Below are 27,158 nucleotides of genomic sequence, written 5' to 3'. Positions count from 1 at the left end.
TTAGAAATGATTGATTTTAAAGGAGCTCTTCAAATTTTGACCTTTTCTAACTTTGATCTGCTGAGCAATTCTATCGCCTCCTCTTCTAAGATGAATAAAGGACCTAGAAAATTTACACCAAAGAAGTCTATACTAAAAAGTAGAAGTTATGAAACCTCAAGTATGTCAGATGCCTCTGATAGTGACACTTGTTCTCACTCTGTTTTTTTCCATTCACAAGAAGGAGAACGAGAACAAGAAGATAATGGGGAGTTCACCCCAAAAAATATTCATACCGCTCATATGAAGATACAGACGACTTTGTTTCTTTACAAAATTCTCAGTTATCAGCCCTTCAAAAAAAACCAGAAAAGGACTAGACGGCCAGCCGCAAAAAAAGAAGAATAATGTAATTAATATATCAGGGATAGAATTAACCCAGGCTGAAATTGGCCTTCTAAATAAAGGTTTACATTTTGCTCCTGATAGTAATTTTAAATTGTTTAATACAATTATAGACCTCCAGAAATGTATTACAAAATTGTCTTTAAAGAAATTCTTTGCAAATAAGAGTGGTCCAGATATTCATGATCGTGAGTCTGAACAGACATCTTTACCTATTGTCCCCTCACAGAGTGATGTTCCAGTTATTAAATGGAATACCTTTAAAGATTTCTGTACCCTTAATGACATGCAATCTATACAGGATGACCACAATTCTCCATCCATTGATACTGTCATCGAGTCATTTTTGGGTTCCAGAGATTCAGGTTTCATGCCAAGGTCTACCTTTTTTCCAGGATATAATAAAGGTCCTCATTCAACATCTCCCAAAGTTCCATAAATCCCATGATGGGCCTCCTGGTAGGCCTATCATTGCGAGTATTGGATCTTTGGGAGATGGTTTGTCCAAATACATAGATGTATATTTACAACCCTTAGTTCAGACATTACCGTCGTTTTTACGCGACACTACTGATCTAATACAAGCTTTAACAGATATCACATGGTCTAAATCATATCTTTGGGTAACTCTTGACGTGACTTCGTTGTATACAATTATAAAACATCAATATGGAATACAAGCGGTGCAATATTTTCTGGGTCCTTCGAATATTTCCCCTGCACAGTGCATCCTTGAAGCTATTCACTTTTTACTCACACATAATTATTTTTTATTTGATCACTTTTTCTTTACAGACACAAGGTACCGCCATGGCTACGTCATTCGCACCCTCTTATGCTAATTTATTTATGGGGTGGTGGGAATATTTTCACATTTATAATATCACCAATTTATTTAGAACACAAATCATATTTTATAGGAGATATATTGACAATCTCATCCTCATTTGTCTCTGCATCCTTCGTTAATACACTCAATGATAACTCCTTTAATCTTCCCTTCACTTATAATTTTCACTATAATCACATACATTATCTTGATCTTTTATTATATGTTGATACTAATCTAAATATCCAAACGGATATATTCAGAAAAGTTAATGACAGAAATACATATCTGAGAGCTGACAGTGGTCATCCGAAAGCTCTCCTCAGAGGCAACGCCAAAGGCCAGTTCTTAAGACTTAAAAGACTGTGCTCTGATCAAACATCATTTATTATCCAATCTAAAAAACTCACGTCAAGATTTATCCAAAGAGGTTACAATGAGGCAGATCTCAAACAAGCATTTGACCATGCTAATCAGATGAATAGAACTGCATTTATACAATCTGTACAGACTAAAAATAAGAAAAAGAAAAGGGGACTTAATGAATTCACGGGTGCTCATAATATACATTCTTTCCCATTGTTTATCACACAATATAATAAACAAGTTAATGAGATTACGGCAATTGTGGCTAAACATTGGGACATCCTTAAATTGGATGTGGAACTGAAACCTTTTGTCATGAATGGTCCTAGATTTGTGTTTACAAAAGCCAAGACATTAGGATCTGATCTTTCACCAAGTCTTTATGATTCAGGTCATAATAGGGGCATTTTTAATGTTCCAAAAGGAAGTTTCAAATGTGGCACTTGTTCAGTATGCCCATACATGAAAAAGATCAATGTTATAAAAGGTTCAAATTTGAAGAGCTCCTTTAAAATTAAATCTTTTCTAAATTGTAACACGTCCTTCGTTGTGTATTGAATTAATTGTCGATGTGGAAAGAACTATATTGGACGTACTATTAGACCTCTAAAAGCTTGCATTATGGAGCATCTTAGATCTATACGTCATAAAGATTTAAGATATCCTGTGTGCAGGCATTGGACAAATTGTCCCATGTGGGACTGTCATCGTGGACACAACTTTTCAACACATTTATATTTCTGGGTACTCGATTGAACACAAGGAGCAAAATAAATTGTGATTTATTTCCTAGGTTGACAAACACACGACATCTGCAGAATACACTTAAAACAACACTTACTGGGATAAGGGAACAAAATAGATTGTCCTTTGCATGCAAGCACAAGAAATGCAGTCTTGGTTTAAAGGTCCCGTGGCTAGATCGCAACTTGCCGATCTAATAACTCAGCCACCTCAAAGAATTTCGTAGAGATTCGTTAGAATTCATTCGGGAGTCACCAGGGCTAACGAATTCCGAAGTTTGGAGTAAAATCTTAGTTGCGTTATTAACCCCTTTCCTTCTGGAACGGCTGCCGCTGTGCTGGAACAAAGTCTTGCGTAAAACGTAGTCACATCGTCATAGGAATCACACCGGGGATAGCTCGGTAGGCAGTTATAGGGGATTTCTGGGTGTCTTTAACATGTGCACCCAATCCCCATTGTGAGAACTTTTAACCCACCAATAGCCGCGTTGCACGCAGTTTGCAATACCGGGGAAAAAGGCTTTCCGGTTCGCAAAGCGCATGTGTCGGCTTGACACCCCGGCAACTTAGCATATGTGGGATACACCCTCTTGCTGGTGCCTCTTAGTCTGAGGTTTGACCCAAAGGTGTCAATGGTCTGGGATCTGCCACTTCTCAGGAGTCCGGCCATGTATATATTATATTGCTCTGGGGTCTTTCATCCCTGACACTTCTATCAACTGAGGGTCGCCGGCTCAGTGGCATCCCCTTGAAGTGCCCGGGTGAAATACCCTCAGCTCATTCACCCCTAACACAGTTACATGCCAGAGGATTTTTCCTGGGCTTATAGAAAAAAACAATTCCTGCCTGTACATTTTAAAATCACAGTTTATCACACTTTATTCAAACTTCATGTTCTGGGTGTAGCCTCACTGTAATTTTTATGTGTGTCTTTGTGTTTTATTTATTTACACTTGCACACCAAAAATCAGGGTGCTAGGTGCCTCCGTTCTCTAGTTAGACCCTCAATTGAAATGCCGGCTTATGGGAACCAAGTTCACAGAATTCTCATGTCAATTGACACAGTTCCAACGTCAATTGACTTTCAAGTTAAGGCACGGATACATTCTATCGGTAAAACCTCTTCAGATTTAACCACAAGCCACTTATTCAATTGACTTGTGGTTACAGGTCAAACCGATAGAAAATGGATACCCATTCTTTACACAGACTGCTAACTGCAGTCACGCTTCTTCATTCGGTGCTTACTGTGGTGCTCACTTCTCCATCTTGTGTCTCCACAGAATATAGCAGGCAATGCATTCATTTACATTACAGCAGGCCGGGAATAGCTGGCAAATGAGGGTTAAAAAGACTGGGACAGGGCAAATACAGTGGTGTAGTGCAGAGACTGTTAACCCCTTCATTCACAACGCGAGTAAGGATTAATCAGCCGGGTATAACCTTTATTTTAGGCCTGATTAACCCTTCACTCACCACAGGGACATAAAATATTTTACTTTTTCAGCTCTTGAGCTCTTACACCAAAGTCTATACTAAAAAGTAGAAGTTATGAAACCTCAAGTGTGTCAGATGCCTCTGATAGTGACACTCGTTCTCACTGTTTTTTTCCGTTCACAAGAAGGAGAACGAGAACAAGAAGATAATGGGGAGTTCCCCCCCAAAAAGATATCCCCTTCGCTCATATGAAGATACAGACGACTTTGTTTCTTTACAAAATTCCCAGTTATCAGCTCTTCAAAAAAACCGGAAAAGGACTAGACGGTCAAAAAGGAAGCCAGCCACAAGAAAGAAAGAAGAATTCTTAGAATTAGAGAATAATGTTATTAATATATCAGGGATAGAATTAACCCAGGCTGAAATTGGCCTTCTAAATAAAGGATTAAGTTTTGCTCCTGATAGTAATTTTAAATTGTTTAATACAATTATAGACCCCCAGAAATGTATTAGAAAATTGTCTTTAAAGAAATTCTCTGCAAATAAGAGTGGTCCAGATATTCATGATCCTGAGTCTGAACAGACATCTTTACCTATTGTCCCCTCACAGAGTGATGTTCCAGTTATTAAATTGAATACCTTTAAAGATTTCTGTACCCTTAATGACATGCAATCTATACAAGATGAGCAAAATTCTCCATCCATTGATACGGTCATTGAGTCATTTTTGGGTTCCAGAGATTCAGGTTTCAGGCCAAGGTCTACCTTTTTTCCAGAATATAATAAAGGTACACATTTAAAGACATTTGAAAAGTTAGTTGTACATGACCTATATGTCTTGGTTAGGGGTTATACCTTTTTTCCTGATGGTTCTATGAACATCACCAAAGAGGATAAGTCCACTATGGCATCCCTGATAAAAAAATAAATCGTTAGTTCTAAAAAAAAAAAATGCTGACAAAGGGGGTGCCATAGTGGTACAACATACTGATCAATATAAGGCGGGAAGCCTTACGACAATTGGCTGATCAATGTTCATATACAGTCATGTGAAAAAGAAAGTACACCCTCTTTGAATTCTATGGTTTTACATATCAGGACATAATAAATATCATATGTTCCTTAGCAGGTCTAAAAATTAGGCAAATCCAACCTCAGATGAACAACAACACATTACATATTACACCGTGTCATGATTTAACAAAAATAAAGCCAAAATGGAGAAGCCATGTGTGAAAAACTAAGTACACCTTATGATTCAATAGCTTGTAGAACCACCTTTAGCAGCAATAACTTGATGTAATCATTTTCTGTATGACTTTATCAGTCTCTCACATCATTGTGGAGGAATTTTGGCCCACTCTTTACAACGTTGCTTCAGTTCATTGAGGTTTGTGGGCATTTGTTTATGCACAGCTCTCTTAAGGTCCAGCCACAGCATTTCAATCGGGTTGAGGTCTGGACTTTGACTGGGCCATTGCAACACCTTGATTCTTTTCTTTTTCAGCCATTCTGTTGTAGATTTGCTGGTGTTCTTGGGATCATTGTCCTGTTGCATGACCCAATTTCGGCCAAGCGTTAGCTGTCGGACAGATGGCCTCACATTTGACTCTAGAATACTTTGGTATACAGAGGAGTTCATGGTCGACTCAATGACTGCAAGGTTCCCAGGTCCTGTGGCTGCAAAACAAGCCCAAATCATCACCTCTCCACCACTGTGCTTGACAGTTGGTATGAGGTGTTTGTGCTGATATGCTATGTTTGGTTTTCGCCAAACGTGGCACTGTGCATTATGGCCAAACATCTCCACTTTGGTCTCGTCTGTCCAAAGGATATGTTCCAGAAGTCTTGTGGTTTGTTCAGATGCAACTTTGCAAACCTAAGCCTTGCTGACATGTTCTTTTTAGAGAAGCGGCTTTCTCTTGGTAACCCTTCCAACCAAACCATACTTGTTCAGTCTTTTTCTAATTATACTGTCATTTAACATGCTAACTGAGGCCTGTAGATTCTGAGATGTAACTTTTGTTTTTTTTTGCAATTTTTCTGAGCATTGCACGGTCTGACCTTGGGGTGAATTTGCTGGGATGTCACTTAACCCCGTAATCACCTGATTGGTTAATAACCACAAAGGTAATTAAGGGGTAAAGCCACCCTGACCGATACCCACCCTTCACCCATTCATTTGTACAGTGGCTTCATCATGTATGTATGTATTCAAAATAAAATAATTCTCATCTACCAATCAATATCTAACAAATGTCAATCTCCCAACCGGCAATCAAAACATTGAATTTTACAGTGTATACATGATGCATATAATGTGTGCATCATGTACACTATGGAATATTTTATTTATTTTTTCAATTTTTTTTATTGTTTTAGAGAGACATAACAAATATATAGTCTTGGAATCCATGTGATGTTTTAACAGTGTCACTTGTCCATACAACAAAGGGCATTAACAGTTCGTCATCATTACTGAAATAAAATAGTTGCTATAACACTGTTTTTGAATAAGTGTGGTCTGTCTTCCTATTTCCGGTTGTGTTAGGGAAGCAGCCGCTTCCGTAAGCGTCTCTCATGGGCTTAACAAAGGAAAGAGAAGAACGTAGAAAAGAAGAAAAAGAAGGGTGGGAGGGGTGGAAGGGGGGGGGGTTAGGACGAGCCCATTTGTCTGGTCTTTCTGTATTTATTTCTATGGGGTCTCTAGTTTCCTGGCCATATTTTCCAAATTTTGTGAAATTTGTCTGTTTTCTGGTTCAACTGTGCTGTGAGGAGCTCCATCATCGTTATTTCCCTTAGTCTCCGTAAGACAGTCTGCCTAGAAGGCGCATTCACCTTTTTCCAGGCAGCCGCAATAACACAGCGGGCAGCTGTCATTACATGAGTGATCATCTTACTTTCGGCCGTTCCTAATTCATCTATTGGTTTGGCCAGCACCATGGTCAGCGGTTCCACCTCAACCTCCACCCCCAAGTACTCTCTGATCAATGTTTGTATCATGACCCAGAATACCTGAATTTTTGGGCAACTCCACCAAATATGAACCATATCTCCTTTTTGCCCGCATCCCCTCCAGCACAAATCCGGGGACCCGGGGAAGATCTTAGCCAGCCTGCTCGGGGTTAGGTACCAATGAAATAGAATTTTATAAATATTCTCTTTGATAGTGGTACAGATTGATGTTTTTGCAGCTACCTCCCAAATGTCCTCCCAGTCTTCTCTATCGATCTCTGTATTCAAATCTTCTGCCCATTTGATCATATAGCTATGTTGGGAACAACCCACTGATCGCGCCAGGCCCAGATATATCTCCGAAATCAGCCCTTTACAGTAGTATCCTTTCCTACACAGTCTTTCAAAATTTGTTAAATCTTTGAATGCCGAATCTTTGGAGACTGATTGCAGGTAGTGCTTGATTTGGAGGTAACCAAACACTGGTATATTTATGATTTGGTGTTTCTTCTCCAGCGCCTGGAGTGGTAGAATTATACCGTTATCTACAAAGTCGTCAGCGGATATCATTAAATACTATTTGGCGGCCCAACTCAAACAAGCAATAATTTGGAACAATGATCCAGCCACCAGTTGCTGGGTGGGACTTGAATCTACCTATACAAGACCTCTCTCTCTCCCGGCTGCTATGTGGACCGAGAGGGGAGGAGAGACCTTCTTGGAAACATTAAAACTGGGAGCAATGAAATGTACATGGCGGATATGGTCTAGAAATAAAAATAAATATGGTCTGACAGCCAGTCCAACACTACTAACCCCTATATTCCATAACCCTGAATTCTCCCCAGGCTGGCTACCACAGAGACTCAATAAATTTAAGACGTTAAAGCTGATGGTAGCTCACTATGGAATATTTTATTGTTAACATTGATTTGCAAACAAAATACAATTCAATCCAAACAAGTATACTATTTAAACCAAGCAAGTAAGCAGAAATATATTACCAATAATTAGTCAAATCCAAAATCAATTACAATCCTATCCAAATCAATTACACAATAACCTATTTCAATCGTTAAACCAAACCATTCATAAAAAAAGTTACCATCATCCAAAATATAACTACCAAAAATAATCCACTATTAAAAAGCAAGCCACACCCTTGTTTTGCTGTTTTTAAAATGTATTTTGCTGCAATGCTTATAAATGAGTGTGTTATGTAATTTTGAATTTAGATAGATGTAATTTTTGGTGGATTTTGCAGTACTTGATTTCAGGGTGTGGCTTGCTTTTTAATAGTGGATTATTTTTGGTAGTTATATTTTGGATAATGGTAACTTTTTTTATGAATGGTTTGGTTTAACGAATGAAATAGGTTATTGTGTAATTGATTTGGATAGGATTGTAATTGATTTCGGATTTGATTAATTAATGGTAATATATTTCTGTTTACTTGCTTGGTTTAAATAGTATACTTGTTTGGAATGAATTGTATTTTGTTTGGAATATTTTCTTGTTAACATTGATTTGCATAGTGCCCATGATGCACACTACAAAAAAATGTTTTGATTGCCGATTGGGAGATTGACATTTGTTAGATATTGATTGGTAGGTGAGAATTATTTTATTTTGAATTTGTTTTTTTGTTTTTTTTATGTGGTTATCTAATATTTTAATTTTGATATGCAATGTGATTTATTGATTTGGAAATGTGCTATTTTCATTTGTGCATGTTTTTTTGAATGCTTAAACATTTCTTTGTATATTGGTTAATCGCGCGCGTGTGTGTGTGTGTGTGTGTGTGTGTGTGTGTGTGTGTGTGTGTGTGTGTGTGTGTGTATGTATATATATATATATATATATATATATATATATATATATATATATATATATAGTGCTTATGAACACAAATAAATACATAGAAGAAGGCGATAGACAACTCACAGACAACACCTACTACAAGAAACTCACGCATGATCCAACCCAGGAATATACAAAGCAACTCATGAATCTCATTCAAACATTCCCTAACCACCTGCAACCACAATTGAAGCAACTAATACCTGACAACCCAGGAGTTGGGATCTTCTACATGCTTCCCAAAATCCACAAACCAGGAAACCCCGGCAGACCTATTATAACAGGTATGGATACACTCACGGAACAAATATCAGGCTTAGTGGAGAATATGCTCAAACCTGTAGTCAGAAGCACCAACAGCTTCATACAAGATACCACAGATTTTCTCAATAATCTTAACAACATCAACCAACTACCATCCAACTCACTGCTAGTTACCATGGATGTAGAATCCCTTTACAGCAACATCCCCCACAAGGATGGTATTGAGGCATGTCAGCAAGTCCTCAGGATATGTGCAGATAGGGGAGTAGAGATGATTCAGCGGTGGATGATGGTGGACGCGTGCCACGTGTAAACGCCCGCAGGTACCTCCTCAGATTCTTCCGGTATGGGCAGCCCTGCTTCCAGCTCCATGAGATCACCACCGCTCGCAGCCGGAACTACGTCACAGCGGGCGGGACAATCGCCTGCCGCTCGCGGCCGGAAGTGTGTCACTGGGGGCGGGACACCGCTCGAAACCGCCGAATCTCACCGGACCCCCTGAAGAAGTGCGCATGCGCACGAAACGCGTTGGACCGTTTAGAACCATTTTACAGCTATACTGACAGAGGAGCAGACGTTTGCAGCAGTACCTAGAGTAGCAGTGGAGTTCTAATCGTCATTTGTGGACAGATCCGGTGAGATTCGGCGGTTTTGAGCGGTGTGTTTTTCACAACCGGATCCTGGATCTGCTCGTCACCAGTTTGCTGTATTTTATTGTGTTCATTAAATTCTATTTGTTATTAGTCAGCCTACATGTTTATTGTTGTATGTGCTTGTCTGTCTATGTGTTATATGTTTTAACCATATTTTGGTACACTATGATCTTGTTTTCTTGTCTTCCCTGCATATCACATCATTGTTCTTGCTGAGGAATCTGCTGTCTACTGGACTAGATTATCATCTATTGGATATCTCCAACCATTCATTGGACTGTAATATATCCCACTATTTGGACTCTAAGGTGCCGGTCTGTATTGTGTTTCATATATATATATATATATATATATATATATATAATGGATAATAGTGCATGTGTCCATTTAAAATACATACAGAACGCCCATGCCCCATCCGCTTCTGCAAAACAGACACAAGAATAAAAACATCCAATGTAATGTCCCCTAACCCCTTAATCACCGTAGCGGTTAATAACCGCTACAGTCATTAAGGGGTTAACCCACCATCACCCACTTAACCTCCCCCACTACACCCTCACCCCGTGAGGCCTAACCACCCTCACCCACTACCCACAAGGGAGGCCTACCACATACCCTTGGGGCCAATACCCCCTCCCCCCACCCCAACACATACAGTACAAGAATGTGCCAAATAACTATTATCCAGATAGGGATAATACATTATTTGGCCATTATTAAACACATTAACTAGCAAAGTAAAATAAAGAAAATTCTACTGACCTCATCAATAAGAAGGCCCCGTCGCCAGCATCATCCTTTTGGTCCGTTGCCAAAATAAAACATAGCCAATATATTGCAATGACATTCACATATCAATGAACCCCTTAATAAAAATAAAAGAAACAATATATATATATATATATATATATATATATATATATATATATATATATTTTTTTTTTTTGCCTCAATAACCATTTTTAACATGGGTGATAATGGGGAAAGGTGGGGTTGCAGACCTGCCTAAGACATGCAGATGAGCATACAGTTATATTTGCTTTCCTGTGGAGGGTTTTTGTCACTTTTTTTACTCACCATAACTTAACTCAGTATTATGGTTGATATATATATATATATATATATATATATACACACACACGCAATACACTCTGCGATGTTTGCGCAGAGAGAGCGGCGGATCTCTCTCTGCTGCAAACACAACTCGGCAGGGGACGGCTTCTCGGCAGCTTCTCGCCAGGCAGCCGTCTCGCCACCGGTTACTAGCCATTTTATCAAATGGTGGTGGCGCATTCATTCACCAGGGATTCGGCCCTTACAGCATACAGCGAGTTTAACACGCCAAAAACATGGCTAATTGCAAAACTGGCTAATGCATTTTTTCGCTGCTTACTGCATAGACCCTTTAATCTCTTAGAGAAATAGCAGACAATATAAGTCTTAAAGCAACAAGGAAGTGACTATACATATGACACCAGTATATAAAACTAAGGAAAAAACTGAGACCTAAATTGCTATACAAAGTCAACCACTATATAGAATATCATGGGGTAAATAAAGTATGGATGGTAATCCCCTAACATGCCAAAAAGGGAGGCTATGTATAAAATCAGTTCTGTAGAGGAGAAATTGCAGGAAAAACGGCGGTGCATCTGCTGCTGCTGAACATAGATGTGAGACCACAAACTGCAAACTGCAAAAACTAGGTGCAAAAATGTATTGGGGGCATAATAAAAACAGCCAAAAGGACACTCTAACGCGTTTCACGTGGTATCCCACGCTTTATCCTCTTTGATAAAGCGTGGGATACCACGTGAAATGCGTTAGTGTCCTTTTGGCTGTTTTTATTATGCCCCCAATACATTTTTGCACCTAGTTTTTGCAGTTTGCAGTTTGCAGTTTGCGGTCTCACATCTATGTTCAGCAGCAGCAGATGCACCGCCGTTTTTCCTGCAATTTCTCCATTTACCGCTTGGTAGGAGTACGCTGGACAGGACAAGTATATCCCCAAGGTCAGCAGTGAGTAATTTATTTACTTCATTCATGTGATCAGTCCTATACATTGCTCAGACTACCACATAAGATCTACCTATACAGGCTAGTGGTTAGTGTATGGGAGTGTATTTTTATTGTTGGACTATTTGGAATCCTAGGTCTCATAAACTGTCTCATGCAAAGAAGATGTTTATATATTATGAATAAGGCAATTGTCTGCTCCTGGCTAGCATAACAAGTGGGTGGTTCCCCCCCCCTTTCCTTTTGCAGTTCTGTAGAGGAGACAAAGTCATAGAGTGTAGGTCCAAGTATGTAAATAACACAATCCTGAAGCTTGTAGGGTGTAAAGAACAATCCTGTATGCATAAAAAAAGTGTCACTGAATGTGCTAATAACAGCAGCTGATAAGGTATAGTTACGTGTCCCAGGAGGGGGACAGACCATGTTTCTGTAGCTTCCCCTCTCCCCGACTTCTCTTTCTTTCTCTCCGCTATTCTGTTAGAATTTTATTGCTACGGTGTATACTCTTATAGCTTTAGTATCACCATGAGAGTATCAAACACGTCTCTCCCTCCCCCCTCTTCTCTCCCTCCCCCCTCTTCTCTCCCTCCCCCCTCTTCTCTCCCTCCCCCCTCTTCTCTCCCTCCCCCCTCTTCTCTCCCTCCTGTTGGTTTTTAGAATCCTGGGTATGACCATCCTCGAACGGACTTTGGAGCTATTGCAACTACCATTTACTTGCCCTCCTGCCCCTTTTGCCCCCCCTCGCCCCTTTTGCCTCCCCCCGCCCCGCCCCTTTTGCACCCCCACCCCACCCCTTTTTGCCCCCAAACCCCACCCAACCATCCCCTCCCCTTTTGCGCCCCCGCCCCTTTTGCCCCCCCCACCGCGCCCCTTTTGTGCCCCCACCCCACCGCTTTTGCCTCCCCCCGCCCCTTTTGTACCCCCACCCCACCCCTTTTGCACCCCACCCCTTTTGCCCCCCCCCGCCCTTTTTGCCCCCCCCCCCCCTTTTTGCCCCCCCCCCCCCCCGCCCGCCCTTTTTGCCCCCCCCCCCGCCTGCTCTTTTTGCCCCCCCCTGCCCCTTTTGCCCCCCCCCCCCCCCGCCCCTAATACCAGCTATATGTATGATGCCTCAACCTGAGGTCAGTATGGGATGGCCACTTGATGAATGATAAGATCTGGGCTGGTAATAAGGTGGCTCCCTCCAAGAGTGAAGTAACTGACCTGTGATGTAGTGGGCTAGTTGGTGTAATAGAACACTGAGTGCGTATTTCACTGTCTATAGGTGCACATATATGGTCTGGATTCTGGTACAGTCTTAGTATGACTGATCCGAAATGTCGATCTGACCAATGGCAGAATGCCTGTGTACACTGATTTAGCACCTGAGGTGGTAGTGCTACAACTAACAAACCCGCTGTAACGGGAATAGGCTAGTGGGTCTGCCGGCCAGCATAGCTAAATGCAAAGGATATATAGCTACGGTAGAATACTAACCTTGACACAATTAGCCCTAAATCACATAGAACAAATGAGTGCAGGTCAAGCTAGCAGCACCCATTTTTTGGGATTCACTTTCTCTATTCTTCCTACTGAGATAGTGTATTTGCATTACAATCATAAATTGCCATGGTGACCCCACTGCAAGGGGCTATGTTGTATTAAAGAGTATTTCCTTCGACTTTCCATGTCTACAAAACACACACAAATCATAATTTTCTCACTTAACATTGACACTTTACTATGGGCTGTGACATGGGGAATATACTTGTCACTGTACAAATATGTGCAATTTTCATAAGTGATTAGGGTTGACTTCTTACTGAAGATAGATCATTTCACTATCCTCCTGACACCACATGCCAGATGTCTTGAAGTCAGAGTTGACATCCAACTCCTCCCCAATTCCTGCGCGTTCAATATCCAAAATATTACTAAAATACAACCTCTGCACCAAACAATCCACCACAAATATCATTTATGCATTTTTAATATCCTGACAAGACTACTGTAACCGGCGCCTACTTGGTCTTACCCCTATTTCAGCTGTTCCCCCTGCAGTCCATCCCAAATGCTGCTGCCAGGCTCATCTACCTCACCAACTGTTAAATCAGACCAGAAGAATACACCATCCAACGGAACATTTTTTTTTTTTAATCTCCCAAAATTCTAATTAAAAATATTTCTCTTAATTTCCATTGTTACATAGTAGATGGTTAAAAAAACCAAAAAAAACACACGCGTCCATCAAGTTCAACCTATGCTAAATTTAGACGACATAAGCCTACATTTGAACGTCCAGTATATTAATCCAGAGGAAGGAAAACAAAATACCCCAGTGAAATATCAAATTATCTCATAAGGGGAAAAATAAATTCCTTCCTGACTACAAATATTGGAAGATTACTCCCTGGATCAACCTCCGTCCCGATTACTTATTTGGTATATCCCTGTATACCTTTCCCTTCTAAAACGATGTCCAACTTTTTTTTAACAAAGCTATTGTATCTGCCATCAGTCTCCATGGGTAATGAATTCCACATCCACTGCCCTTACTGTAAAGAACCCTTTCCTTTGTTGCTTGCAAAATCTCCTTTCCTCCAACCCTAAGGGATGACCTGGTGTCATTTTGTACGGCCTTTGGGATGAATAGTTCTTTTGAAAGCTCCTTGTATTGTCCCTGAATATATATTTGTATATAGTCATCATATCCCCACTTAGACGCATCTTTTCTAATGTAAAATAATTTAAATTTAGCTAGCCTCTCCTCAAATCAGATTTTACATCCCCTTTATTAATTTGGGGGATCTTCTCTGCACTCTTTAGTTCCATAATGTCTTTTCTAAGGAGTGGTGCCTAAAATTGTACTCCATATTCAAGGTGTTGTCTTACTATTAAAAAGGAGCACAATTATGTTTACTACCATCCATCCTTTGCAGCTACAGCATGACTTTGGGCACTATTGGCAAGCCTGCTGTCTACAAGCACTCCTAAATCCTTCTCCATCAAGTATTCACCTAATTTATCCGCATTTAGTTTGCAAGTTGCCTATTTATTCTTGTTTCTCAAATGCATAACCTTATATTTATCTGTATTAAACCTCATCTGCCATTTACCTGCCAGTCTATCCAGGTTGACCTGTTTCAAGTCCATCCAAGTGGAGAGAAATTACATCCTGCTCTGATTCTATTACCTTACACAATTTAGTATCATCAGCAAAGATGGAGACTTCGCTCTCGATGCCAACCTCAAGGTCATTAATAAACAAGTTAAAAAGCAGTGGTCCCAGTACCGATCCTTGAAGTACTCCACTCAATCAGCTCAAACTGACAAAGTTTCATTTATTACAAATCTCTGCTGTCTATCCTCCAACCAGTTTTCAATCCAGGTACAATTTTTTTTTTACTGAGCCCAATTTGCTTTATTTTGTACACTAACCTTGTGTGGAACAGTATCAAAAGCCTTCTAAGTAGACTACATCAACTGCATTACCTTGGTCTAAATTCCTACTTATGTCAAAGAAACAAAAGGTTAGTTTGGCACGACCTGTCATATATCCATACTATTAACAACATTTGTGTCCATTCAATATTCCTGAATATTATCCCATACTAAACCTTGAAATAGATGCCCACTGTTGATGTCAGGCTTACAGGTCTGTAATACCCCAGTTGTGCACTAGCACCCTTTTTAAATATAGGCACCACATCTGCTTTATGCCAATTTTGTGGTACAGAGCCTGTGGAAATGCAATCCTTGAATATTAAATGTAATGTTTTTGCCATTACTGAACTTAGCTCCTTAACTCTTGGAGGTATGCATCAGGGACTGGTGCCTTATTTACTTTAATTTTTATCAATCCGCCTAGGAACTTGTTCCTCAGGTAACCAATTGCTCGTTAATATAGAGGTTGTGGCTTCCTCCGGCAGCACTACTATTGCAATTGATTCTTCCCCGGTAAATATAGAGGCAAAGAATTTGTTTAATAGCTCTTTTTCCTAACCTCCAATAATTTGCCTGCCCACTTCAACTGAAAAAGCCCTATATTTTCTGTTCTAATTTTTTTTTGTTATCAAGGTACTTAAAAGCACTTTATTTCAGGCAGTTAATTTACTTATTACAAATCATTATACCTGGACACAAGTGGGGGGTGGCAAGACTGCTCAGACTGCTGGTGGTTTGTCAATCATAATCCTTTTCAGCCTAAAGGGGGGCGAGGCTCAAATAATTTGCACACCCCTGAACCAACCCTATACAAAATGAATCACCTTAGTTTATTGGGGTAGGAAGTATTTTAAAATGCAATGGTTTTATTTTTTGGATATTTTATGAAGCAGCCATTAGCCGTGAAAGCCTAACTACAAAAAACAAACAAACATGACATTGCTGATAAATTGAACCGGTTAAGTGACCAAGGCCTTTAGTTTATAACATTGAGCTTTTTAATGTTTTAAATATGAAAGGGACAATTCCCACTGCATGGTTACTTTATTTTTAAAAGATGTTTCTGATAAAATGTTTAAATCTGCATTGAAAACAGCTCTGTGATGCCTGGTGGAGGGGAAAAAGTGAGAACAGCAGAGGTTGCCATGTAGACACTATTGTAGAAATTTGGCAACTAAAAACAAATCTAATTAAAATCTAGGAAAAAAAATCCAAATAAGGTTGATAATCTGCTTTAACTGCCATCACACAGAGCTCACTTTCAAAATAGGTAATCTTGTAGGGAACTACGCCTTTAAACTAATTTTATAAGAAACAAATACTCTGAGCACCATATTAAAAAACATATCAATTGTATTTCAACCAAGTTGTTGTCAAATTGTCAAAGGTATTTTCATGAAAGAGAGAGAAAAAAAAACTCAGTATGCAAGCAATTTAAAAAGGTCACAAGTTAGAGCTTATATATTTCCTTGTAATTGGGAAATAAATACCAACCACAAAATAAGATAACTGTCTGTTCTTGGCCTCACACTTACAAAAACACATTCCTTGCTTCATGTCACACTGTAATAAAGGAAACTTATCTGGTAACACATTAAGAAGAAGAAAAAAAAAACTCAAGACATTTCTACAAATGTTGAGGTAAAAGAAAAGAAAAAACACAAACAATCGAAAACAAAGGTTTTGTCATTCTTAGTTAATATCCAAATAGAAGCCAGTATTAGAACTAATATCCTTATTAACACTAGAAAGATTGCCCATAAATCAAGGGTGCCTTTCCTCTATTAGCATCACTTTTTCAGTGTCTTATCAAACACGTCTTTCAAAAATAATGTTCCAGCTCTTGAGACCTTTTCAAAGCATAGAAGACAACATCATGCAGATTTTTAAGCCTGTAGGGCACAGAACTGTTGGAAGACTGTCAGGATGTGATGGTCCAGCTCTGCTGTAAACAGGAGATTCTCCAGGGTCACCATGTACTGTTGGATTATCTGATGATGCTATGGAGAAGTAAACACATGGATATTCATTTTTTAGTTTCAATAACTTGTCTGTGCAAGATGTACATGCTTATCGGTTACATTCAAGGTTTTTAATACACATTTATCTAACTCCTATATATTAAGCTATTTTTTTTCTTCAATTCTGTGAAATCATGCAAGAATTATTTGTAATGGAGCAACAGTCACTAACCTGAAGGAAGATTTGCTGAAGCCTCTCCACGCAGTTCTTATACCAAGGAGTAATTACATTAATGCCTCCAGTTTCACAGCGTACCAAGTGTTCCGTAAGTATCATAATAAAACGCTGAAAAGGAACGGCAAGCTTTTACCAACTTTGTAACGTGTAACTAATTGATTCAGTATTTGGGAAAAAAATACTAAAGGCAATGCAGCGCTTCTTTGATATTCGGATTAAAAAACAAAAAGGGAAATTGTTTTAGCATTTATCCCAGTGTACGAAACTACTATAAATACAATTTCTTGGAGTAAGGAACTGTGCATTTTTCCAGCAGCAACCATCATTCTTTAGGGAAAGCACAAGGGCACTTATAATGTGGTCAAAAGTGAACAATCTATTGGAGTAGAGGTACTTGACGCTTGAAATGTTTGTATTAATACAATTTAGAATCGATTTTTTTTTAAGTCTTTGATTTGCTAACACATACAAATCAGCAACATTACCTGGAAAATGACAAGGAAAAGATTCTTCTGTTCACTCTGAGCAGACTCAACTTTTTCCTGTAAACGCTCAATTTGTTCTTCCAGAGGACCATCCTCCCTGCCACTGTCATCATCATCGTCCCTCTGAAACCATATATACAAATTAATAATCATATGAAAATTTTAAATCTATACAATCTTGCCTCTGATAAATTGTGTATTTGTATTAGCTTTAAACCAATAGGTTGTAATATAATAGCTAAAAATGTAGCAATTTAGAAAGGCATTCTGGCATGGCAAACGTCCCATTGTAAAAGTATACTGAAAAAGAAGCCAAATTGTGAGATACCCTACGTACTCCGGGAATGGGACCAAATCACCGCCGACGTTCGGCCGCAGACAGACCCTCTGCCACAGCCGATACACTGTCTGATTCTAATGTAAATTGTATTACTGTTTAGGGTAGAGGGTTTTATGATACGGGGTTTAGGCCCTTACTCTTGCAACAGTAAGGTGAGCTGCGGCAAAGCACCAGCGGTCGTTTGGTCACGGTGAAAGGCCGCTACCAAATGTGTTAGACCAACCTACTCCGTAGTACACATTTATGGTTTTCCAGAAACATTTGCATGCTATTTACATTGGAGATATTTGCCTATAAATCCGCTGGTTCTTAAAATGGCTACAGTTTTTCTATGTAAAAAACACACAAAAAAACAAACAAATGTGGCCTGTATTACCAAAATGTCTAATTTCTGATGAGAAATTAAAAAATAAAATAAAGGGTATTTTTATTTCAGTTAGTAACTTGTTTTTCCATTTCCCAAATAAAATGTTTTTGGGCAAGTAAAAATCCTTTAATGTTTGCAGACATCATAGGGTATTTTTAATGCAGCCATATGCTCTAGTGAAAACAAGGAGGGGGGCCGGGGAAAGTACTTTCTTTTGTTTTTGAAAAATGACTCTTTTTACTAGACCATTTATTGGATTTATACAAGAGTTCTTCATCAATATGTATCCCAACTTTAAAAAGAAAATACATCTTTCAGATTTTTTTCTATTATGAAAAACACATTTTGCTTTCAGAACATTTCAGTACAACATATTAATGTTCTTAAATGACTTTGGTGCACAAGGCATGAAGCTCAAACAAAGAGTGGGTCAAGATCTTTAAATCAATATTAACAGATAACGTTTAGAGCAAGTTTAAAATATATTTTTGCTTAAAAAAATTAAATAAATAAATAGCTGTATGAATGATCTACAGTCGGAAAGATGTTGAAATTCTGTTTAGTTTTTTTGAACGAGTTTATTAGCACACTTGTGTCCCCACCTCTTTTTTCATCAAATCCCAACACTATTCAAACCCTTCTGGGATTATAATAGAGATCGATAAAATCTGCAAATTAGGTCAGTTGTAGCATTTGTTTCTTCAAAAAGGTAAATTTAAGAAGTTGGTTTAATACTACACGCCCTTATTTTTTTTTGTTTAAATCTTTTTTTATTGTTTTTGCATAATCATAACTTTTACTGTACAGAGTACTTGGGTAAAATACATGAGTATCAGGATATTTTGTACATACATATAACTGAATTACATAGCTTTCATAATCCTAGTTCTCTTTTAACAGTATTGTATATATCCTTACTTTTTACTTTATATTGCTTAATTGCCAAATTTTCCTAGAGACTAGAAAGGATAGGATAAAAGAAGAGATAGTAAAGGGAGGATCAGAGGTGGAAAAGGATGTAGACTAAGGCTTTGGTCCTGCTGCGTCCAGCGGCGCGCGTTCCTCACCAGCAGGGGTATCCTTTCCTAGCCGGTCCCAGTCCCCCCTCGCTTCACAACGTGATGTGACGCGTCAGCCGCCAGGGGATGCAAGAAAATTGTGATCCCGAGCGGTGACGCGTCACGTGGTGTGCTGATGAGCCTATCAGCGGCGGGGGCGGGAGCTGTCAGACAGCTTCCTTCACAAGGTATGGGGTGGTGTGTGTGTGTATCAGCGTGTGTGAGGAGGGCATTTGTGGGGGAAGGGGGAGGGAGCGGGAGCTGCTTACCTTCCAGCAGCCCGCAGACCGAGCCCGTGGAGGGAGGGGGGGGGGGGAGTAGCGGGTCCCTCCGCTCAAACCACGCCCACCTCCCGCCCCCCTATCGCGGTCTGTGTCTGTCAGCGCGCCGCCTGTCTGCAGTGCGGGCGCGCTGACTGAGGGAGCGGGGCCTTAGCCTAAGGGGAGGAGACAAGGGAAGGAGATTGGGGGGAAGGGGGAAGACTTGACAAGGTAGTGGGGATGTAGATAAATGACAGGGTGAGGCTACGAGCCTCTTCTCACTTTCATCTTGTTTTGTGGGAGATAATTTCTTTTTAACACGCCCTTATTTTTAAAGCAGCCGTTCGTGCCGATTGGCGTTTAGCATTCTATTTTTTGCAGGTTATTTTTTAAATCGGATACGTCAATCAGGAGATGTTTGAAATATAATGTGGCCGTGAGGTTCAAATTAAGCTCTCCAAGAGCAAAGTGCAGTCTAAAGGTTACTATAGTAACCACAGCAGGTAGAAATGTAAAAGAACAATGATGTGTGTAATCCTTGTTTCTTTACGAGGACGACATGCACACAGAGCAAAATACCAACATTATACAATTTGAACTCATAAGGTTCTGGGGGGGGGGGGGGGGGTGGGGGAGATAGCGATTTTAAACTCCAGGGTCTATATTTGCACAATTAAACATACCCATTTGTCGAAGAATCTAGAATCAATCTTACAATTTACCAATCATTTGCATCTGAGGCAGCTCAAAATAAATGTAACGAGTCATGACTGTGCCTTATACAAAGTTAGTTTGTGTAAGAAAGTAGATTTAACTAGAGTAAGAATTGCCAAAACTGAAAAAATATATATGTAGTATAATACCGCTTATATTAGCATAGTTTTTTTTAGTACGTATGTAGTTAAATGTATTGTTTGCTAAAAACACAATGCTGCATCAAATGTCAATCTCCATCAATTGACAGGATCATAGTTCCACAATTTCTGAAACACCATGCAGATTACATACACGTTTGTGCTGTTTAGCAAGTCTTTGTTTAGTCTCTTCCAACTCTCTTTGGATTTTCTGGACATGCTTGTTCATTTTTCGAATTGTGGAATGCAAGGTCTCCCAAATATATAACCTAGGAGGGAAAAAAATATGAAAGTGTCAGGAGGAAGGGAGCACACACAGTACAATGCAACGTACTCAATGTACCGGGTACCAAAGTATCTGTCATATAAATATACAGTACATGAATATATCCAAATCGTTTTATGCACGGCAAGTTTTCAACTCTGCCATAGCAGAAAAATAAACTTTATCGATACAATACATCTATCCACTACTAAAATGATACTATTCTGAGTTAATAGAGTGATTCCACATTTATCCCCGCCACGGGGAAAAACAGTAGGTGGAGCAGAGCGTGTCAGCAAATTATGTCTGTTATTTCCAAAGCTAGAAAAACATTTTGGATTTAGGGGGTTCATTCATAATCGCACAGACTCTTCATTCAAGTTAGTGGGAGTTTCCAAGCTTTAATGTCCTGTTAGGCAGTTTAAAGCAGCACTACATGCCACATTGTGGTTAAAATAAATTTATTGCGGGATTGAAGCTCAGGGCCTCCAGAGGTGAACTGTGTTAATTTCAGCTCCGGGGAACCCCTGATTCCAGAGATACCTCTGTAGGTGGGGTGGGGGAGGGGTTCCAGTATCTCTGCAGCCAGGAAACTGTGCACCTAACAAAATTAAGGCTTTAAATGTCACGAGGACCAATAGGAAGCCAAGAATCAGTTCCGGATATCCCATTGGCTAGCATGACTGGGACATGCACAGGCATACCGGCACTGTAGGGGGCCATCGGAGCTGAAATGAACGCAGTTCAGCTCCACAGACACCGTCTCAAACCTGCAATTTATATAAAAAAAAATAAAACGCAATGCAGCATATAGTGATGCTTTGCAAACTACAAGACATAAGATGATAGCAACTAACTAGATGCAGTATTGTTTCTATATACTAAAACTGCACCTTTGCATGCATTCAATTACACATTCCTCGCCAATTAAACCATTTACAGGACAATAAATCCAGTTTAGTAATGATCTTGGTTGGGGGTCATAAAGATCACTTTGAAGCAGAACGCAATAACATTTTAAGAATGCCTATTTTACATATTCCACATACAGTATTAACAGCATCATAATGCATTAATTTCAATGTATTGCTTTGTGGTATATGACAGACACCAACATTTACAAGTGTTCCCCACTCCATTTTGGGTGCCTTTTTTAGCAACAGTGGTGGAGGGGCAAAAGAACACAGTCAGCCAAGAGAAAAAAAAATTGTGGGACAATGTATTATGAAACCATGGAGTGGAATTTAAGCCCCACAAGGCACTTGCATAGAACATTTGTGATATCAAAACCCAGATCAAGAAGAAAGCAATTACCTAGTAAAGTCATGTGATAACGCAGGGGAGAAAATCCAATTGGCCACTGCAGCACAGTCAACAATCTGTGTTCGTATCATTTTATCAACCAACACGGTAATCATCTGCAACAACAGTTGGCAAATAAAAGGTGAAACTACACCTGAAAGCAATGCAGCATTGTGTTTCAACTCAAATTCAGGACTTTCAAATGTACAGTATTCAAGCATTTGAACAAACAGCTCTGCATTTTTGAGAGTCATTACCATATAATGACAGGCATGATCCAATCTGAAATGCCATCCATATTCTAAACAGAGCAAGTGATCAGACAGCATACAATGCCAGAGTGTTTAATCTGATTTATTCACATCTCTTCTAAATTACAGAACCAATTAGCAAAGGATGATTGCAGTTAACATGTAGATAGAAATGAGAGAAGATGCATTATTTACAAACACTGCAAAGAGAACTTTAAAAAAAAAATCATTACAAATATATATTGTTTTTAACCCATTACACAGATCATTGACATTAGTTCATTTTGGTACACACTTGGATTAAAAGAGATCCTCACCTGGGGGTGGTTTTTCCAGACATCATACATGACACTTAGAATATGAAGTTTCCCTTCATCGCTTTCAGAAAGTGTTTTGAAGACTTCATGAAACCTTGACAAACCAAAAAAACAGAAATGTATGCATTATCTGAAACATCCAGTGTCATGGTGCTGGAAATCAATTTTACAAAACCTATTTGTAATACTTTAAAATGATTCCTCATTTTAAATTGTTTCCCCACTATATTTATATTTTTACACACACGGAAATGGACAGTGGTCTGGCTCTGAATGCTGTTTTCAGTGCCAGGGACCCCCCTGGTTCCAGAGATACTTACCAATGAAATTACCATCATTACTTCCTGGTTTTACCAGCGTTTTTTAATGGCTGCCCAATAGAAAGCCGCAACTGATGTTGCAGATTCCTATTGGCCTACGGTTTAACTGACACTTTATTTAAAATTAGAAAACTTCACCAGTAAACATCTGGGGAAATCGGGGAGGTTCAGCTCTGGGGGAGACACACTAAAGTCCCAAATATTCTATAGGAAAAACTGTAGCACCACACACTGGTACGCTACTTGAATTAAAGGCTAATTATTTCTATTTGAAGTTTTATTGTACTTCACCTTGGTTAAATAAATTCAGACGTAGTGAAAAAATATACACTTACTTTGCAATAGCACTAAATGAATGACTAAATGACTTTGATGCCAAATTGAGGAGAGACTGTACAAAAACCTCGATTTTTAAAGGATTGAAGCTGATTCCTTCATCTGAAAGTAAAAAAAAAAAAAATAAAAAAAAAAAAAAAAAAAAGACAATTGAATTGGCTCAAGAGGGCCTTTAAACTAAAATGTTCCTCATGGTATATAACGAGGGTGCCTATTTGACAACGTATACAAGCAATAATAATAATAATAAAATAAAAAAATCAATGGTTCACCAAAAGATTAAAGCACTGCAGCAACCTGCAGGATAAGGAAGAGAGATCTGAACTTATTTGATGCAAACAAAAGAAAATCTTGGTTTTTGTAAAAGGAATATTCTGAGAAGCACAAAACTCAACTTTAAGTACATTGAACAAGATCAGATAGAACTGCAAATCACAAAAGCGGCAACAGATAAAGGTTATGGAGCTGCTGCAGCAGCATTCTCCTATAAATTGGGAATCCTTACCATCATCATCATCTTGATTAGGATTTGGAACATCTTTTAAAATGTTAAAAATATCTTCATTGACAGCCTTGTTTTTGATGACATTAGTCAAATTAATAGCAATTGCATATCCAGGCAAAGAACCTAAAAAGAAAAATGTTGATTTATTTTTTACTATGCTCAACCGAGACAGAAATAAAAAAAAATTATCTAATTTTCAGGTCCCACATTCTCTAATCTAGTGTCTAAACTCAGCCAAGTCTGAAAGACTAGAATGCAAATCTTAATAAAAAATAAAAAAAAAGTTAAAGGTATCGTAAACATCAGTCCTAATGACTCAAACTTATGATAGTTAGAATATATCAATATTTTGATTTTAAAATAATCACGACATACTGTATTACTCAAAAACATTAGTCTAATTTAAACACGAGCAACTTCAGACTGTGGTTTAATGACAAAGTTGCTGTATACAGATGTTGCAGAAAGAGAAGGGGCGGGATCAATGTGCTAATTTATCCGCGGGAGCAATGACGTCTGCTACATCTGTATATTCCTGGTAATAAGACTATCTGACAAGATAAAACCATCTAATGTGAAGTAACTGCTACACTTACTGGAACTTTCATCGCCATATTTGAAAACGCAGGAAGGGTTTGCTGGATACAACACAGAAAACGCTGCTGGCACAATGTCCAATATCCGCTGGTGGTAAGATAGTCTACGGAGAAGATCAGTTATTTCCTATGACATAACTAAAGCAAATTTTACAGGTTACAGACTAGAACTTCACAAAGTATGTTTTTGCATGCTAAATAAAAGGGTAGTAGGATTAAGTACAGGCAGCTATGGTGCAGCGTGTTCAGAGTTACTACATATTTGCTGTACCTACTGCAAGAATAACAGTTCCTCCAACGTTAGAAAATTCATAATGATCACATACAATTGATAACACAACAGGTTACAGTAGAGGCCTGCACAACTCCAGTCCTCGAGGGCCGCAAACAGGCCAGGTTTTCAGGATATCCCTACTTCAGCACAGCTGGCTCAATTAGTGGCTCAGTTTGACTGAACCACTAATTGAGCCAGATGTGCTGAAGTAGGGATATCCTGAAAACCTGGCCTGTTTGCGGCCCTCGAGGACTGGAGTTGTGCAGGCCTGGTTTTACATGCATCACCTCATCTAAAACAATAGGGTTTTCCGAAACGTAATCAAGCAATTAAATAAAATCACCAAGGGTGCAGAGTGTGGCTTATATGGAACAAGCAAAGTTGAACTTTTTTTTACACGTTTGTCATGTTTGGACGAGCCATAACCTCCTCTTAACAGTTCTGTAAATGAGCATTTTTTTTATTTTTTTTTAGATTTTTATTAATAAAAGCAGATTCATTACAAAGATGTAATCAGCCATACATTTTTGTTTTCAATTCCTGCTTCCAGTGTAAAAATTAGTAAATTTATACAATTCTAATCTGAATATTTTATTTTGCTTTACCTATTTGGCTAATGATTAGTTTAAACAAACAAACAAAAAAAAAAAGGTATGAACCAACAATAAACATGTGCAGTCAGTTTTCAAAGTGTCTTATTGTTAAAGAGATTAGGTAAAAGACCAGGAATTCTGGTAAGTGGTAAGAGAATATGAGCCAGAGAATCATAATTCCAAACTTCACCACCCCTCTAGATTTGTTATATTATTAATTTTGACAAACCCAATTTATGGCCGTGACCTAAATCAAGATTGTGTTATTACTGGATATGAAGAAACATAAAAGCACGAATCAGCAGATTGGGAGGGGGAAAAAAAAAAAGGAAGTGATACTATGTGAAAACTTTGTATCCAAGGAGAAAACGTATACATACCTCATGCATTTTTCTAAAACTTCTCGGACAAATTTGGGTTTTGGTTTATCCAAGTCATGAGTAAGACAATCTGCCCTGAAAAATAAAAAGAATATGCAGGTGTAAAAGCAGCAGGAAGTTAGTTTTAACCCTTTCAATTACAAATCTAAATTTTAGGATATTACCCATAATTCAAATTATATCAGAAAAAACATGCATAAATTAAGGGTGTAAGAAACATAACTCAGAAAAAGCATTACAAGATCTCAATCTTATGCAATGAAATATAGGGTATTTAGAATAATTAAGTTTTATTATAACTTTTCCTGGACAGGATGGGAAGTAAGCTTTGAACCATGTTAATTGTACTTTGGGGAAGCAGTGCAAAGATGTTTATCTCAACAGTCACTAATAAAAATGTTTAAGGGAGAAGTAGCCCTATGCCTCCATCTTGTATGGTTTTCACCCAAAATGTTGTTACCGTTAAGTATTTTGCCTATAACGTGCTCTTTTCCAAGTTGTTATTTTTGTGACGAAACCAGCTGCCTTTAAGTGAACCCTTCTAGTACTGTATAAAGCACTTACCAATCTTCCCAGTTCCATCGGAATTGAAAGTTGCTCAGATGGTGAGAAAACCAGTTTATAAACCTTGGAGGGAAAAAGACGATATCGATATATGAATTCATTATATAGAAACGTTTGTAACGCAATACAGTATAACTTTGGAGCCTCAAAGCATTGTGTTGGAGTAGAAAGCGTCCTAACTTCTTTGAAAATGAACATGCTCCAGTGTATGAAGCTACAGAAGAGTGCAAAGCACTAACAGCACATTTCATTAGTTAGGATGGGCTTGGTAACACTCTGCACCGGTGTGGCATCAGTCCTTATAGCCGTTAACCTAAAGTAAACAAAAATCGATAGGAATTTGCAGCACTACAAGTATAAAAGAGGTTGCAGTGAATTGAGGTATATTATTCCCCCTAGTTTGTGATTCTCTGAGACCACCCACAAACCTGTCAAGTGTTACCATGTAGAACACCAAGTGAAGAACGGATAAAAACAGACCAGTTAGCCATTAACCAGAAACTTCACTTGAGGAATCTCAATATAGCATAGCATCTCTAATGCTTGAAGATTCACAAATTACTTCCAAGATTAAAAATAAGCTACAGCATGACTCCTGAGAAATAAACATCTTAATTTTATATCATCCAAAGTGTACATGTATACACTTGAAACTTTGAAGCACCATGTTGAAAGTAGGTGATGAATATGGGTAGCATGTAGTAAGAACAGCAGCATTCACTTCAATATTGCAACATTTCAACAGATTCAAAGCAGAACAGCAGCTCCGGTCAGAAAATACTCCTCTGTTCTTGCAGTTTTGTCATGCATCGGCTGTGTGGCCAATTGCAGTTGCTTTAGGAAGTTATTTTTAAAACCAGTTTGAAGATTCCTCACCCCCCCCCCCTGCTCTTCATATTTGTTTCAGGTGCTGCAGTTTCCTATGTGTTGAAGCGTTATTAGAGCAACTTGGAATTGGC

At 38.8% G+C, this 27,158-nt stretch overlaps 1 protein-coding gene across 4 annotated transcripts in view; it reads right to left on the bottom strand.

The window, feature by feature from the left end:
- Positions 1-15,779: 15,779 nt before the first annotated feature.
- NCBP1 (nuclear cap binding protein subunit 1) overlaps positions 15,780-27,158 on the bottom strand; it is a 61,815-nt gene continuing 50,436 nt past the window's right edge. For all 4 annotated transcript variants that reach the window (XM_075603141.1, XM_075603155.1, XM_075603148.1 and 1 more), the window contains 11 exons: positions 26,200-26,262; positions 25,636-25,710; positions 24,389-24,492; positions 23,793-23,915; positions 23,287-23,389; positions 22,632-22,725; positions 22,076-22,179; positions 20,651-20,765; positions 17,618-17,740; positions 17,127-17,240; positions 15,780-16,933 (listed from right to left, as the gene is read on the bottom strand). In XM_075603141.1, the coding sequence (XP_075459256.1) occupies positions 16,820-16,933; positions 17,127-17,240; positions 17,618-17,740; positions 20,651-20,765; positions 22,076-22,179; positions 22,632-22,725; positions 23,287-23,389; positions 23,793-23,915; positions 24,389-24,492; positions 25,636-25,710; positions 26,200-26,262 (1,132 nt within the window). In that variant the 3' untranslated portion in view covers positions 15,780-16,819. The remainder of the gene's footprint in view (positions 16,934-17,126; positions 17,241-17,617; positions 17,741-20,650; positions 20,766-22,075; positions 22,180-22,631; positions 22,726-23,286; positions 23,390-23,792; positions 23,916-24,388; positions 24,493-25,635; positions 25,711-26,199; positions 26,263-27,158) is intronic.

Source organism: Ascaphus truei, chromosome 1 (assembly GCF_040206685.1).
Source record: "Ascaphus truei isolate aAscTru1 chromosome 1, aAscTru1.hap1, whole genome shotgun sequence".
Classification (NCBI taxonomy): domain Eukaryota; kingdom Metazoa; phylum Chordata; class Amphibia; order Anura; family Ascaphidae; genus Ascaphus; species Ascaphus truei.
The sequence above is the reverse complement of the archived record's forward strand: the minus strand, read 5'-3'. Positions and strand labels throughout refer to the sequence as shown.